The following is a 17,650-nucleotide window of genomic DNA, read 5'->3' as shown; positions in this document are numbered from 1 at the left end:
AATGGCTGCAGTTAAAAGAGTCAAAAGTAGGCACACCTTTAATCCCAGCACTGGGGAGGTAGAGGCAGGCAGATCTGAATTCAAGACCAGCCTAGTCCAGAAAGTGAATCCAGAGTTATACAGAGAGACCCTATCTTGAAAAACCTAGCAACAAACCAACCACCCAACCAATCAATCAAACAAACTCAACTGTAAATAACCATGAGTAAATTGCATGATTAATTTATTTACATATTCATATCCAGACCCCTACTCCTTTTCTAAGATAGTTCCAAAGGATAGATGTTTTAGGAAGAAGCAATAAACAAAACTTTATTTCTTGAAATGTGAATTAAACTTTTGTGATTTAAAGCATTCCTTTCACAACAAAACAAACCCCAGGAAATAGCAATAAAATCACGTATAACCTTTAGTTAAAAACTCCATCTCTTTGGGAAAAAAAATGTAGCAAAGAATGGGTCATGCAAATGAAGTAGCTGTCAATCACTCACCTCTGCAAAACAATGATCTTTTGTAAAATTAAACTTATGAAGACATTTGTAATGTTTTTGTTTACTTTTACAATAAATACGATAGCTAAATTTATGGTAAAATTCTTATAATTTAACAAAGATTTGGAAAATAAAGCCTATTTTATGGGCAGAGATTTTAAAAAAGGATGTAAAATTCCTATGTGAGCTCTAAATAAACACATTTTGTCCATTTTGACACAAATGATGGGATCACTACATGCAGTCACAGTTTCTGAACCAAAGATAATAATAATGAATATATATATATATGCATATGTGTATATGTGTGTGTATATGTGTGTATATATATATATATATATATATATATATATATTCATTCATTCAATAGTAAACTTTTTAGCCAAATAAAAAGAAAAATGAGTTTGGACACTACTAATCCTAAAATTAAAAAATGCTGCAAAATTCAAAACTTGATGCTTAAAATCAGATTTTGGAACATTTCTAATTTCAGATTTTCAGACTAGGAATTAAATGATGGTATATATTCACCCACAATTTGAAACACTTCTGGCCTTAAGCTTTTAGGATAAGGAATAATAATAATCTGTATAGTATTTGAGATTTTTGAGAAAAAAATAATTTCACGGTCTCCAATTATTATAAGAAGTTAGGTTCTTCCTTTTAGTTTAATGATGCAAACATCACAATATAGAGATATTAATAGATCATGAGATCTCTTTTCCTGACACATTCTAATCATAGTAACCATATTAATTTTGAATTTGGACTGCATGGTCTAGAAATCAAATTTCAAAATATACTAAGTCTGTTTCGCAACTTTAGAAAATATCTTGATAAAGGCAGGCAAGGTCCTAAACTGATCTAATTCCAGAACCTTAGAGCTGAGGCAAGGGGATCATGAGCCTGGGGAACATAAATAGTTAAGACTTAGCCTTAATAAACAATCAAACAGATGACAGTAAGAAAAATGCCACCCTCCAGTGTGATTAAAACACATTATATTATCTTAATTATAAGAAAAGATAGGATAAACATTTGATATTTTGTTGCTATTGTGAGTCTGGCCTAAAGAGCCCAGTCTGACACAGTTCACTATGTAGCTGAGGACTTTCAACTTTTGACCCATTGCCTCTACCTGACAAGTGCTATGATTCTTTGAGCTTTGGAAAAAGCTGTTTACATAACTTACTTGTACAAATTCTACTAAGGAAGGTAAAATTATATGAATTAATTTACTGCTAGGCACTCCCTAAGAAATAAAATATGAGTATAACATTTCATTTTGATATATAGACTATATTTAAAATATATGTATATGTAATATAATACCATATTTAATGTTTAGTTCTATAAGGCAGGTGTTAAAATGGTTTTCAAAACTTCAAGCAGAATTCTTATTTTATGGATATTAAAATACTTTTAAAAATTTAGGCATTTCATCTATTTTTAAGATATTCCAGAGAAAAAAAATTTAGGGTCACAAGAGAAAGTTGAGTAGAATTTAGACTTTATGATGTAGATTTAGGAAAACAAATTTACTTTTCCTTCCTAAAAGGCTAAACATTTTTTTAAAGGATGAACAAAAGCAGCTCATCTATCAAAGGACAAAGGTAGTAAAATTTCTCTGTATTTCAGTCACAAAAAAAACCAAGAGATGTCTACAGTGACATCTATGGCACACAAATGGTATTGTGTCCTGAAGAATGGTTTCAGAATTTTCTTGGCTGACTGCAAATTGTTTTTATTCCTTTATCTCTTTCTTTAAAAGCTCATTTCCTGAACAAAAGGCAATTAATGTTTGGCAATAAATACAGAGGGAAGTACCTAATTTACCATTAGGAAGTGAATTGGGTAAAGGGAAAGTCTTAGAAAATTTCTTTTATATTTTGAAATTAATCTGACTTTTAAGAATTATATTAATCTTGGATTACTAACCATTTTTAGTACAACCACATCAAGTAACTACTAAAGGGTGATAGTGAACAGCAGCTAACTGATAACTAGGGAGTACTAATTACCCTGCCCAATCTTGAACAATACTTCAACAAACTGTGAAGTGGAGGTGCTCTCCTTAATCACAGAAGTTGGGAAACTAAGGCAGAGGATAATTTATATAAGGCCAGTCTGATCCCTCTTCCCAGACAGAACAAAGCAAAGCAAAACAACCTCAAATCAAAACGAAGCTATCACACCAGGAGCATCTGCTTTCACTGGGGAGCTTTTCACCTGACTGGCACTGCACATAGGAACTCATTCATGCAGTAGGTCCTCTCATTACCCCACACTGCAGAAGAGGAAACTAAGCCGGACAGCTATCTAACTTCTAACAGGCAGAAGTTAGAGTGAGGGGCAACGGAGCCTGGATCAAACAGGCAGTCTGGTTTCAGAGCTTGTGTCTCTGGGCTTGTGTCTCTCAGAGGCTCAGGGCAGGTTAAAAGGGGTGGGGTATATATAGAGTAATATATTTCAGGGCAGGAAGAAAAGGTCCTAACATTTAAAATAATCCATAACACTGAAATAATTTGGCAATATTTATACCTTTTTTCCTGTGCCAGAGTAATTTAAAATAATAAATCCTAAATTTGTTATTCAGCATTAAGCACATGACAGAGACCTAATAAAGTCATAGAGAGGAGAAAAAAGTATTTAATTATGTCACTACTTAACTTACTTGTCACATTACCTGTTGTTTCCTTGAACGTAAAATAGGATGTCACTAAGGACTCAGAATCTCAATGGCCTTCAAAGCACCTTAGTGTACATAGAACTCCAAAGAGTATAATTCTCATGTTCTAAAAAGAAACTTCCTACTCTTTGCAGTAACTTTCATTCTCAGAATACAGTAACAATGACTTTGAACATTACCCTTTAACTGGATTACCCTAGATTAGAAACACAAGCAGAAGATTACATGCATTATGTAGGATACACGATGTGAACGGAATTACCATAGATTGCCAAAAAGGTGGTCCTCCAATCACTGCCAGCAAATGCATGATTATTATGAAGATTTGCACTTCAGTCACATCAATTCTGATTAGGTACAAAAAAGCCAAAAGAGCAGAATTACTCAAAACACAATTCCCAGTTAATTACTCCCAAGCAAAGCAGCATCCCTCTATCATGCACAACAGAAGATAAATTTCACATATGGAGCAAAGGGGGAAGAGGAGGCATCCAAATTTTGATATCAACAAAATCACATAAAATCTAGAGCCTTTTAAATTCAATTTGATAAATTTCAGAGCAATAAAAACCCCCCTCTCCAAAGCAAATTTTCTATAACTTAACCTTTTCCACCAAAAAAGAAAAGGTATATGTATGTATTAAATTTTGAGTATCAAGCAGAGAATTACATTGCATAGCTACACAGTATGAATTAAGCTCTCTTCAGTAGCAACTGAAATGGTGAATTTTAACTGAAAGAAAATAAATGTATTGCCCCCTAGATATATTCATTTACTGTTCACTGTGCTACTGGTGTGGAAAAAAAAAATTAACCAATTCTGAATCAGATTCTTACTCTCACTCGGTTAACTACCCTCACATTCAGGAAAGATGGTTGAAAGTAGCTGAGTACGAGCTTTGAGGTTATTGGAAATGACCGGATGGTCAAGAAGAGACAGTGCAAAGGGAGGTAGGTGTGGGGAGCGGGCAAGAGAAATTAGGAGCCTGAAAGTTTGAAGAAGAAAAAAATAAATAAAGGAAAAAAAAACAAAAACAACAAAAAAAACCCAACCTGGGCAAAAAGCCTGAGGAACAGCACCTGTGTGGGGACTCCTTCCCTTAAGCAGACTACAGGCCCCATAAGCTTGGGAGTGACGTTCTGTCCTTACATCATGGAATCCAAACACTTTAGGGGAAAGAATTTATTCTACGGGTACACTTTTTAGAAGATTATTCATTACAGAAGTAGGAAAAATTTAAATTCCTTAATGAATGTGTGGTTACCTAAGCTCTACAGTGTGTAGCTTTTCTGAGGTGGCACAGCCGCACCCTGAGTACTGAAATGGCAAAGTATCAAATATTAAGTGAAAAACAAGTTCCACAATGTGCACAGCCTATGTTTTGTGGAGGAAAAAAAAGACTATTATAAACTAATAGTTGATCCCTTTTGTTTTTACCAGTAATTGCACAATGTATTTCTAGAAGTACATCAGAAACTAAGGAAAGTGTTGGCTATTTGGGAAGGGCAGTGTGTGGACTGCGAGGCAACTGGGGAGTAAGGGTATTTCCCACTCTACACTTTTTTTATGGTGTTAGTTTTCTAACAAGGTGGATACTTTATTAACTATAAGAAAATAAATCTAAGAAAAGCCAAGTATCAACAGCAAGGAGGTTCAGTTTGTACAGAACAGAGCCTCACTTAAACAACTGATAGTTAAAGCAGGCCGTCCACACAACTTTAGGATATGTAAGTTCTCACACACAGAATTGGCTTGAGATCAGTTCTTTCAAAATCTACTGACCTTTATTTGCTGGTAAATGGTTTTTAAAATAAATGCATAGTTGGCAGCAAATAGTAATGTAATCATTTTGATATATACATTTATTGAAAAAAAAAAAGCTGTACTGAAGTTAGCTAAAAAGAGTCTGTAGAGCTGACCTGTGAGTGGTGACGCCAATAGGGGAATTACACTCAGTAGCAGACTCAGAGGACTAAGCAGGTAGGTGTGTCAGAGATGATCGGTTCTGTCCTGGGTGGAGGGTAGACATCTTACATTTTGCTGGATATATGAAGTTGCCTTTTGGAAGGGGAAGGGCCAGAAGTATAGAATTACAAAATTAAAATGGAGAAACCTCACACACTTAGTCTTTGTACAGTGGATGAGTTTGAGAGCAAAAGGAAACAGGAAAGCTCTTTAACATCTCAAAGTAGGGAGTCTTAAGACAAATTCTGGAAGATTTTCCAAACTATTCAGATACTGCCCCTGTATGTGGGAGAAAGGGCCAAGGAAAACTTAGGAGTTGGAAGATGGGTGTATTTTTTTCTTTTTTAATAATTGCTTACTGGATTTAGAACAAATGTGTGAACTCCCTTCATAAAAATTGTCCATCATTGCTCCTGGAAGAATTAGACACAATTCAGTGCAAAGCAATCCACAGGGTTGTGAACTACAGGAAGCAGGCTCAGATGATAGCAATAAACAACAGCTACTGATGGTGTTAAGGAGATTGCCACTTACATGGCAGCCTACTCTGCTACCTTCCCAGCAATCCTCTCAGTGTGGGCAGAGTTTACAGAAACACTCAACAGGGCGGCCTCAACTTCCTACACTGACCATGCAGGAAAGACCACTTTCTAGAAGGGGTATTTGTCTAAGTAGCAATCTGAGATCTCTGCAATCAGTTTTTGTTTGTTTTTTTAAAGATTTGTCCTATTTGTGTATATCTTTCTGTGTGATTGGGTAATGTGTGCACATCCGAAGCCAGTTGTTTGTACAAAGGTCAAAAACGGCTTTAGATTCTGTTACACACTGAGTCACAGGACTGCTTTTCCTGCCTGGGTTATCACATGGGTGCCAAGATTGAGGGGCAAGTGCTCTTAACTACTGAGTCACTGCTCTATTATTTTCAAAATGGAAACAAAACGTGGTAATGTTGCCGAATTAATGACTAGTCTTCAAAATCAAGGGACAATAACCATCACTTAAGAAAAAACATCCTTGAAGATAGTAATCTATAGTATAATTGCACCTAAAACAAAGATCTATTAATATAAAATTAAGTTTCTGTTGTATTAGTTTGCTAGAACCTGAAGCTTCAGAGGGAAAAAATAAAATTTTCTTTATCTTTGAAAATGGTTTGATATCTTTACTAAAATCAATACCTTATCTATATTTATTTAAAACAACTTATTATTTCTACCTACTTTTAACACATTGTTAAAGGACAAGAATTTTCTCAGGGACTGTGAGCAATACAAAATGTAAACTCTTGTCAGACTATATCTAAACTACTACAAACCAGAGACACAAACACTATTCAGACGGCTACCATTGAAAAAGGATGGGAAGGAAAAACAAAAAACAAAAACTATAGATTATGGAGTCTAAACTTTCCTAGACTGTGGATGCAGTGACTATGAGGGTGGCAGTCCAAGGTCAAAATCAGGTCAAAGTTCACACTAAGCCCATGGATCAATCACTTCTTCAATATTCTGCCATTATTTTATTTTGTAAGTATGGGTGTTTTGGCTGCATATATGTTTACGCTTGTGTGTGTGTGTGTGTGTGTGTGTGTGTGTGTGTGTGTGTGTGTGTGTTTGGTGTCTGCAGAAGCTAGAAGAGAGTGTTAGGTCCTCTGAAACTAGAGTTACAGACAGTCGTGGACCAAAATGCCAGTGCTGGGAACTGACCTTGGCAAGATCAGCCAGTGTTCTCAACTGCTAAGCCATAGCAAATTGTTTCTAACAACACGATTCTAAGATATAGCCAGGAGAATGAACCAAGCATGGTGGCAGTGGCCTGTACTCTGTAGGCATAAGCATTAGAACTGCAAGTTCAAAGCCAGCCAGCACGGGTTACATAGTCAGACATTGATATAAAGAGAACACAATGTCCTTAAATGAATATGAGCCATTTTAACCTCTAAAGAAGGGAACAGAGAATTCTCTAGCTGACATAAAAATCTCAGGAGCCACCAAACACTACAGGTTGACAGCTTAGAAATCTCCATATCAGGACAGTTATTACATCAGAGAAAGAAAACTGCCTTTACAAGTAATAAAGTGTAATAACCCAAGCTAAACTATGAGGAAATTTCCTGAGCTCTTCCTACAGTGCTGGGATAAATTCAGGGCCTAACACAGGGGGACAAGCACTCCACCACTAAGTGACAACCTAGTCCCTGACTATTTTCCAAGTTTCATTTGTAGTCTCATCTTCCAGAGAAATAGTAAATGCACAAATGCATTTGGTTTGAGTTCTAATTCAATTTGTAATGAGGGATCCCATTGAATCCACAAGACATGATAACAATAATCATCATCTTCTCTTAACACAGCTTTCCCCTCCCAGATAAGATAATTTCATCTATCTTTCTTTTACAGGTGTCATAAGTACTTTTAAAGATAGATAATGTTGGCAGCTAATTTGTAGGTATAACTATTTCTATTACAGGTAAATATTAAATATAACTGTTTTGTAACTTGGGCTTACTATTAGCATGTTTAACATAGAATATACAGTAGGTATAAATTCACACACAAAACAAAAACTACCTTAGTTTGTACAATCTGACTGATGAGTTTACATTAACAAAAACAAGCTTTTCCCTTAAAAATTATCAACTTGACAGACTCATATTCATATGAATCACATTCAGTGATTAGGGTATTATTAACTACAGAATTGTTTGTAAATGAATGTGGCAGTCAAATGCTATGGGTGAGATGCAGTGTTAAGGACTGAAAAGATCAGCCAAGGTAATTTACTTTCTACTCTCAAGAAGAGGCAAATGGTACATGACAAGCTTTTATTAATAGTAGCTAATGTTTACTACACTGCTCAATGATAACTAAAGTATTTTTAATTCAAACACTATATACAGAGAAAACAAATCTGTTCAGTTTTTAAATAAGGAGAAATATTAAAATCAGGATTACCTACCATAGAACTATGGATCCTCAGAATTTTTCAGAAAATTAAAAAGAGAAAGCCCACTAAAAACTATCAACAGAGACAAATATACCCCAAGTCCTCTGAAGCAGGAACCAGAGTAGGCCCAGACTTAAGGGGCAGCCTTAAAAACAGAAGCACCTAGGGTCTTCTTATTTAGCATCATCAGTATGCAGTTAAAGAATTGCTTTCTTACTGACAAAATCTGTATAGAACTGGAAGTTGCTAAGGCTTTAAAATAAAGATTCTCTCTCTATATGTCAGGTAGATTGCCATGAGTGCGTTACATGCTCTTAATACTTCTATCTTTACAGCTACCCTAGGAGGTAAAACCATCACTTTCCATAAGTTACAGAGAACATAAGTGTGAACTTGATAGGTAAAGGGAGTGCTGCTCTTATGCCATTCTGAAACCCTAATTTTTCAATCCATCAGTCAGTTGAGATAAATGTTTGTCCTATGTTTATATTCTTTAGTATCACTTCAGGGTGATGGTTCTGTAGTACAATTTTAGCAAACACTGCTAGTATACAGTACACAATAGAGTATAGTTTAAAGGTTAGTAAATTCATTTAGAAAAAAATTAATAATTTTTCTAAAGTGTTTTTCCTCCACTTTGAAAAAACTAAATGAACATACTTGGTGATTTAATTCCAGTTATTAAAATCACTGACCACTAAATGAATGATCAAGTATGACAAACTAAGGAGGAGACGAAATCTTTAAAGGTTAGTACCTATAAAAGTAAAAGCAGCATATCTGGAGAAAATAGAGCACAATTAAAAAATTTTAATCATATTTAAATGTATTAGTTTCCAAAACATTTTAGCATAGCACACAGAGCTCTGGTGCTGGGGATCAAAGTCATGGCTTTGGGTATGCTAGGCAAGTACTCAACCACTAAGTTAAATCCTGAACCAAATGTCTGTTATTTTTATTTGTATAAAAATGAAAACTACATGGAAGTAAATAATGCTGCCCCTTTTCTGATTGTTAGTCTCATTGATACTATAGGTAAAGATATGTGGTTAGCTGTAAGCAATAATAATTGAACCATCAAAAACAATTTGTCACCGGGCAGTGGTGGTGCACCCCTTTAATCCCAGCACTTGGGAGGCAGAGGCAGGCGGATTTCTGAGTTTGAGGCCAGCCTGGTCTACAGAGTGAGTTCCAGGACAGCCAGGGCTATACAGAGAAACCCTGTCTTGAAAAACCCAAAAACACCCCCCCCCAAAAAAAACGCCTCCCCCCCAATTTTCTAGACAATTATAATGGCATAAAGATAAGGTCTGTGGTGAGAAAAAGGTGAAAAGGGGTAGAGTGAGGTCTAAATAATTATGCAAACACATTGTAAACTCAAGTCAAATATGGCTTTTGTTTTGCTCCTAGAACCTACTAATATATGTTTCAGAATTCTCCATGTCCCAAGGATATTTTGTCTCCAGAGTATCCTTGCCGTTGCTGAGTAACTGGGTTTAGAATGCTGTAATGTGCTTTTCAGAAAATACTCTGCTGACAAAGTGGAAGAAAGGTAATGCAGCCTTGACAGTCAGAGTGACTTGTCAGCTTTTCATATGAACAAATGAAACATTCTTGAATGACAAAATAAGATGAATGTAAGTTCTAGTCCTGCTTGTAAACTTTCCTGTTATAGTTTAAGGGATTCTGGATTATCTGACCAGGTTAACACTTCCTAAAAGTCACAATGTCAAAACTACAATTCTAATGTGAGAGGGGGGAAAAAAACTCGTATATTAGCAGTTAGAACTTCATTAGGGAAATATACATCTATTGGAGAAAAAAGGAGAAAGTGAAGACATTCAAAGGATGGCTATAGTAACAAAAGGGCTAAGGGGAATTTCAAAAATCACAAGTAAGAGAGGAAAACGTTAGAAGAAACAGAATTGAGACTATAAGAGTCTAGCTTCTATCTGTGGAGTTATTTTGTTTGTTTTGCTTTGTTTACACTAAGATTATTGTGAATCCAAGCAGAACTACAGTAGTGAAAGGACATGCTAAGACGTTAAGAAAGTAAGCAGAATGTTTCCTAAATGGAGGTTACTCAATTATGTGAAAAACAAAACTCTGCTTGCTGTTCCCAAATAGCAATATATGTATATATAAACAATCAATCAATGCATATATACTTCTTTTATATATATGAAAGAAAAGATAAATATGATAAAAGATAAAAATGGTGGAAGGTGTTTGTTTTAAAAATATCACATAGATTCCCAACAATGTTAAGTACTACAGGTAAGTGGAGATAATATTGCTATCCACATCAGAGATAGTGTATTTTTGAAAAGTTTTGTTATATATATAATATATATACACATACATATATATGCATATATAAATATAGATATAGATAGATAGATAGATAGATAGATAGATAGATAGGGTGGATTTTTATTGCCCTATTATTTTAAAATCATTTATTTTCTAATAACACTTATCTGTAAAATAACACCAGACACATTTGAATTTTCATTTTTTCAATTATTCTGTGCATGACAAAGGTGCTGTCTTAATTGAATTCACGCCATTGTTCATTAAACTGCATTAATATTCTAGCAGTTACCGTGAAGTTCCAGAACCAAGGCCCCACGGTTCCTGAGAGAAGCTGGAATAATATAATTAGGATCTGGGACTCTGTAACATCGAATCTATGTATAAGGAAACAAACATTTCAAAATAACTTTACTCAGATATTTTTCTAATGAGCCCTATTAAAACAGGTAGCAAAAACTAGACTTCAAAGGAAGCATTCCATTTAAAAAGACATTCAGACTAAATGACACAATTTGTGTGTTCTGATATCCTTGTGCATACACAAATATTTCTTATTCAAATCACATTAGTAGTTTAAAAGATTGAACTATAACACAATAAAACAACTTGTGAGTAGGCACTTGGAAATATTAGTACTAAGGATATAGTCAATTACTGATGAGTGGCAAATGTTACTTGCTATGCAATTTAATTACATCAAAAGTCCCTCTAATAATAAAAACCATGCAGACTGTCTTGTAGACAGCTACATTCTTAGTCCCTAACTTCTGAAAGTTTCATTTTTATTTCTAAGTTGAAATAGAGATACCTAAAAAATACATTTGATTTAAATCTACTACATTATTTTATAAGATATAAAGGGATTTAAATAACAATTTGTGATATGCAAGTTATTCACCTTTCCCCAGAGTAATTTATCATGCCCAGTTTTGGGGATCAAACCAACATCCTTTCTTGTGCATGTTAGGTAGCACTTTACCATGGTACATCTTAAGTTCCTTTGCCTAGGAATTATTTCTTTATTTTAGAGCTAGAGTCTATATAGCTTATAGCAGCTTAGAAATCTCTATATACCATAGGTGACCTTGATCTACCTACCTCTACTTACCCAGTGTTGTAATGCTATGCCTATAGCACCATGGAAAACACTTTAAAAAAAGAAGAAAAACTCAAGGTCCCTATCTCAGCTGGTCTCAAAATCTGTATTTATCCAAGGAAGACTTTAACTTTTTGTTCTTCCAAGCCTTACCCTCTAGAGTGCTAAGATTATAACCAAGTCCCATTAATCCTATTTCTTTAGGTGGGAAATGCAACCCAGGTTAGAGATGGAACCCAGGTTTTTGTCAATGCTTAGGCAAGCTTTACACCAACTGAATTACATTCTACCCCACTGGCACCCAATTTTTAAAACATGTCTTTTACCTATAAGATTGGAAGATAATCTTTCTTTCTTTCTAGTGGCTGCAATGAACATTTTGAAAAGTCACAATCTTGTGCTAATTTTCCTACCTCTTCTATCTCAAACTATTAGGTGGGTCTATGTGGAGATAAGTATGATCAGAACTTCACGTCTCTGAAGAAAGAAACTATTAGGTGGGTCTATGTGGAGATAAGTATGATCAGAACTTCACGTCTCTGAAGAAAGAAACTATTAGGTGGGTCTATGTGGAGATAAGTATGATAAGAACTTCACGTCTCTGAAGAAAGAAATCGAAGAAGATCTCAGAAGATGGAAAGATCTCCCATGCTCATAGATTGGCAGGATTAATATAGTCAAAATGGCTATCCTGCTGAAAGCAATCTACAGATTCAATGAAACCCCCATAAAAATTCCAACTCAATTCTCTGAATTAGAAAGGGCAATTTGGCCGGGCGTGGTGGCGCACGCCTTTAATCCCAGCACTCGGGAGGCTGAGGCCAGCCTGGTCTACAAAGTGAGCTCCAGGACAGCCAGAGCTATACAGAGAAACCCTGTCTTGAAAAACAAAAACAAAAAACAAAACAAAAACAAAAACAAAAAAACCAACCAACCAACCAAACAAACAAACAAAAGGGCAATTTGCAAATTCTTCTGGAATAACAAAAAAACCTAGGATACCAAAAACTATTCTCAACAATAAAAGAACCTCTGGTGGAATCACCATGCCATGCCTGATCTCAAGCTGTACTACAGAGCAATTGTGATAAAAACTGCATGGTACTGGTACAGCAACAGACATGTAGACCAATGGAATAGAATTGAAGACCCAGAAATGAACCCACACACCTATGGTCACTTTATCTTTGACAAGGGAGCTAAAACCATCCAGTGGAAAAAAGACAGCAATTTCAACAAATGGTGCTGGTACAACTGGCAGCTATCATGTAGAAGAATGTGAATTGATCCATTCTTATCTCCTTGTACAAGGCTCAAGTCTAAGTGGATCAAAGAACTCCACATAAAACCAGAGACACTGAAATTTATAGAGGAGAAAGTGAGGAAAAGCCTCGAAGATATGGGCATTGGGGAAATTCCTAAACAGAACAGCAATGGCTTGTGTTGTAAGATCAAGAATTGACAAATGGGACCTCATGAAAATGCAAAGCTTCTATAAGGCAAATGACACTGTCAATAAGACAAAAAGGCCACCAACATATTTGGAAAGGAATTTTACAGATCCTAAATCTGATAGGGGACTAATATCCAATATATACAAAGAGCTCAAAAAGCTGGACTCCAGAAATTCAAATAACTCTATTAAAAAATGGGGTACAGAGCTAAACAAAGAATTCTCAAGTGAGGAATACTGAAGGGCTGAGAAAGACCTGAAAAAATGTTCAACATATTTAATCATCAGGGAAATGCAAATCAAAACAATCTTGAGATTCCACCTCACTCCAGTCAGAATGGCTAAGATCAAAAATTCAGGTGACAGCAGATGCTGGCAAGGATGTGGAGAAAGAGGAACACACCTCCATTGCTAGTTTGACTGCAAGCTTGTACAACCACTCTGGAAATCAGTCTGGTGGTTCCTCAGAAAATTGGACATAGTACTACTGGAAGATCCAGCAATATCTCTCCTGGGCATATACCCAGAAGATGTTCCAACTGGTAATAAGGACACATGCTCCACTATGTCCATAGCAGCCCTATTTATAATAGCCAGAAGCTGGAAAGAATCCAGATGTCCCTCAACAGAGGAATGGATACAGAAAATGTGGTACATTTACACAATGGAGTACTACTCAGCTATTAAAAACAATGAATTTTTGAAATTCTTGGTCAAATGGATGTATCTGGAGGATATCATCCTTATTAAGGTAACCCAATCACAAGAAAAAAAATCCCTTGATATGCACTCACTGATAAGTGGATATTAGCCCAGAAACTTATAATACCCAAGATACAATTTGCAAAACACAAGAAAATCAAGAAGAAAAAAGACCAAAGTGTAGATACTTCATTCCTCCTTAGAAAAGGGAACAAAACACCCATGGAAGGAGTTATAGAGACAAAGTTTGGGGCTAAGAGGAAAGAATGAACCAGCCAGAGACTACCCCACCCAAGGATCTATCCCATAATCAGCCATCAAACCCAGACACTATTGCATACGCCAGCAAGATTTTGCTGAAGGAACCCTGATATAGCTGTCTCGTGTGAGGCTATGCCAGTGCCTGGCAAATACAGAAGTGAATGCTCACAGTCATCTATAAGATGGAACACAGAGCCCCCAATGGAGGAGCTAGAGAAAGTACCCAAGGAGCTGAAGGGGTCTGCAACCCTATAGGTGGAACAACAATATGAACTAATCAGTACCCCCAGAGCTCTTATCTCTAGCTGTATATGTAGCAGAAGATGGCCTAGTCAGCCATCATTGGGAAGAGAGGCCCCTTGGTCTTGCAAACTTTATATGCTCCAGTACAGGGGAATGCCAGGACCAAGAAGTAGAAGTGGGTGGGTAGGGGAGCAGGACGGGGGGAGGGTATAGGGAACTTTTGGGATAGCATTTGAAATGTAAATAAAGAAAATATCTAAATTTAAAAAAAAGAAGTGAGAAACAATACTATAATGAAGACCATTTTCTCATCTATTCTGGATGGAGAAAAAAAATCAAGTAGAAAAGCTGGATCTAAGTGCCTGGCAGGTATAGGCAGGACAATCAGGAATTCTAGGCCACCTATACCTACTCAGTTTGAGATTACTGTCTCAAAAACCAAATCAAATTCGCCATCTTGTTCTACTGCCTGATAATTTCTACTCTACAATCTTCTTTTTCCACCCTTTTCTCCCCAATTCTACACCAATATCCTAATTCCCAAGAAACAAGCAGAAGTTGCCATTATCAAATAAAACAGACTTTCAACCTTATTAAGCAAGATAGGGAAGGACACTTCATATTCAAAGGAAAAATTCACCAAGAGAAAGTCTCAATTCTGAACATCTATGCCCCAAATGCAAGGACACCCACATTCATAAAAGAAACTTAACTAAAGCTCAAAACACACATTGAACCCCACACAATAATAGTGGGAGACTTCAACTCCTCACTCTCACCAATGGACAGGTCATGGAAACAGAAACTAAACAGAGACATAGTGAAACTAATAAAGATTATGAACCAAACAGATCTGACAGATATCTACAGAACATTTCACCCCAAAACAAGAGACTACTCTTTTATCTCAGCACCTCATGGAACCTTCTCCAAAATTGACTATATAATTGGTCATAAAATAAGCCTCAACAGATACAAGAAGATTGAAATAATCCCATGCATCTTATCTTATCACCATGGACTAAGGCTAGACTTTAATAATAACAAAAACAACAGAAAACTCGCATACCCTTGTAAACTAAACAATCCTACTCAATGATAACTTGGTCAGAGAAGAAATAAAGAAAGACATTAAAGACTTCTTGGAATTCAATGACAATGATGACACAGCATACCCAAACTTATAGGATGCAATGACAACAGTGCTAAGAGGATAATTCATAGCACTAAGTGCCCTGGTAAAGAAATTAGAGAGATTCTACACTAGCAACTTAGCAACACACCGGAAATCTCTAGAGCAAAAATAAGCAAACACACTCAAGAGGTGTAGAAGGTAGGAAATAGTCAAATGCTGGGCTGAAATCAACCAAAAAGAAACAAAGAGAATGATACAAATAATCACCAAAAGCAAAAACTGCTTCTGTGAGAGAATCAACAAGACAGATAAACCCCTAGCCAAACTAACTAAAGGGCAGAGATAGTATCCAGATTAACAAAATCAGAAATGAAAAGGGAGACATAACAAAAGAAACTGAGAAAAATTAAAAAAAAAAACAAAAACATCAGATCCTACTACAAACGCCTATACTCAACAAAATTGGAAAATCTAGATGAAATGGATGATTTTCTAGACAGATACCACATACCAAAGTTAAATCAAGAGCAGGTAAACTATCTAAACAGACCCATATTCCCTAAGGAACTAGAAGTCACTGAAAACCTCCCAATCAAAAAAAGCCCAGGGTCAGATGTCTTTAGTGCAGAATTCTACCAGACCTTGGTGGGGAGGACTGAAGCCCTAAGGGCCAGCAGAAAGAATGGAAACAGACAATCTCTCCTGGTAGGAAGACCCTCCAGAATGTACCAGAGACCTAGGAGGTGAGAGACTCTCAGGACTCAAAGGAAGGGACCATAGATGAAATGCCCTACAGTGGGGAGATGGAACTTGTAGAGCCCACCTCCAGCAGAAAGGCATTGAGTGAGGGATGGGGTTGCTAGCCCACAGTCAAAACTCTGACTCATAATTGTTCCTGTCTGAAAGAACCGCAGGGATGGAAATGCAGAGGAGCCTAAGGACAAGGTCCAGCAACAGGTCCAAAGTGGGATCCAGCTCAAGGGGAGGCCCCAAGGCCTGACACTATTACTGAGGCTATGGAGCACTCACAAAAAGGGACCTATTGTGAATGCCCTCTGAAAGAAACAACAAGCAGCTGAAAGAGTCAGATGCAGATATTTGCACCCAACCAATGGAGAGAAGCTACTGACCCCCGTGGTTGAATTAGGGAAAAGCTGGTAGAAGCTGAGGAGGAGAGCAACCCTATAGAAGGACCAGCAGTCTCAATTAACCTGGACCAATGAGATCTCTTAGACACTGGATCACTAACCAGGCAGCACACACCAGCTGATATGAGGCCCCCAACACATACATATACAGCAGAGGACTGCTGGGTCTGGGTTCAGTCAGAGAAGATGCATGTAATCCTCAAGAGACTGGAGGCCCCAGAGAGTTTAGAGGTCTGCTGGGGAGGGAACATCTCATGGAGTCAGGGGAACGGGGAGTAGGTATGGGATGTGGTACAGTCAGAGAGTGGATTGGGAGGGGAATAAAATCTGGAGTTTAATAAATAAATAAATAAATAAATAAATAAGAATAAAAAATAAAAAAAGAGCTAATACCAACATTCCTCAAACTACTCCAAAAAATAGAAACAAGGAACACTACAGAATTCATTCTATGAAGCCACAGTTTATTCTGATACATAAACTACACAAAGAACCAACAAAGAAAGAAAACTTCAGACCAATTTCTCTTATGAATATCAATTCAAAAATACTCAATAAACTTCTAGCAAACTGAATCCAAGAACACATAAAAATCTTTTTTTTTTTTTTTGTCAACTTGATACGTTTAGTGTCATCTGAGAATAGAGAGGCTCAATTGACAAATGCCTCCATCAGATTGGCCTGCCTAAACAAGCCTATGTAGCATTTTCTTGATTAGTGATTGATGCAGTACAGCCCACAGGTAAAGTACTGCCCCTGGCTAAGGTAGTCCTGAACTGTATAAGAAAGCAGGCTGAACAAGCCTAAGAGAGCATGTCAGTAAGAATGCTCCTTGATTGCTTCTGCTTCAGTCACTGCCTCCAGGTTCCTGTCTGGCCTTGCCTTCATAATGGACTGATCTACAAAATGAAAAAAACCCATTTTTCCACAAGTTGTTTTAGTTACGACAGCAATAGAAAAAAAAAAAAAAATCATGGCCTGAGTTCAACTTATAACCCCTCCTCATAACTTGAAAATTTTGCTTCTTTCTTTGTCCCCTCAAAAAAATTTAGCAAATGCCCCACCAAGTGTGGTAATGCAGTTCTGTAATCCCAGCACTTGGGATGCTGAAGCAGAAGGATGGCCATGAGTTTAAGGTCTGCCTATTCACAGTAAGTTCTAGGTCAGCCTGGGCTAGAAAGAGACCTTATCTCCAAACAAGAAA

At 36.6% G+C, this 17,650-nt stretch overlaps 1 protein-coding gene across 4 annotated transcripts in view; it reads right to left on the bottom strand.

Moving 5' to 3' along the window:
- Cept1 (choline/ethanolamine phosphotransferase 1) overlaps positions 1-17,650 on the bottom strand; it is a 44,799-nt gene that overhangs the window by 6,172 nt on the left and 20,977 nt on the right. For 3 of the 4 annotated variants that reach the window (XM_021158267.3, XM_029475329.2, XM_029475328.2), the window contains exon 5: positions 10,698-10,782. In XM_021158267.3, the coding sequence (XP_021013926.1) occupies positions 10,698-10,782 (85 nt within the window). Of the gene's footprint in view, positions 1-3,442; positions 3,528-10,697; positions 10,783-17,650 lie in introns of all 4 variants that reach the window. The other variant, XM_021158269.3, reaches the window with a different exon arrangement.

This window comes from Mus caroli, unplaced genomic scaffold, assembly GCF_978045245.1.
Source record: "Mus caroli unplaced genomic scaffold, Mus_caroli_1 scaffold_3, whole genome shotgun sequence".
Lineage (NCBI taxonomy): Eukaryota > Metazoa > Chordata > Mammalia > Rodentia > Muridae > Mus > Mus caroli.
Note: the sequence above shows the minus strand (reverse complement) of the source record. Positions and strands in the feature narration are given on the sequence as shown.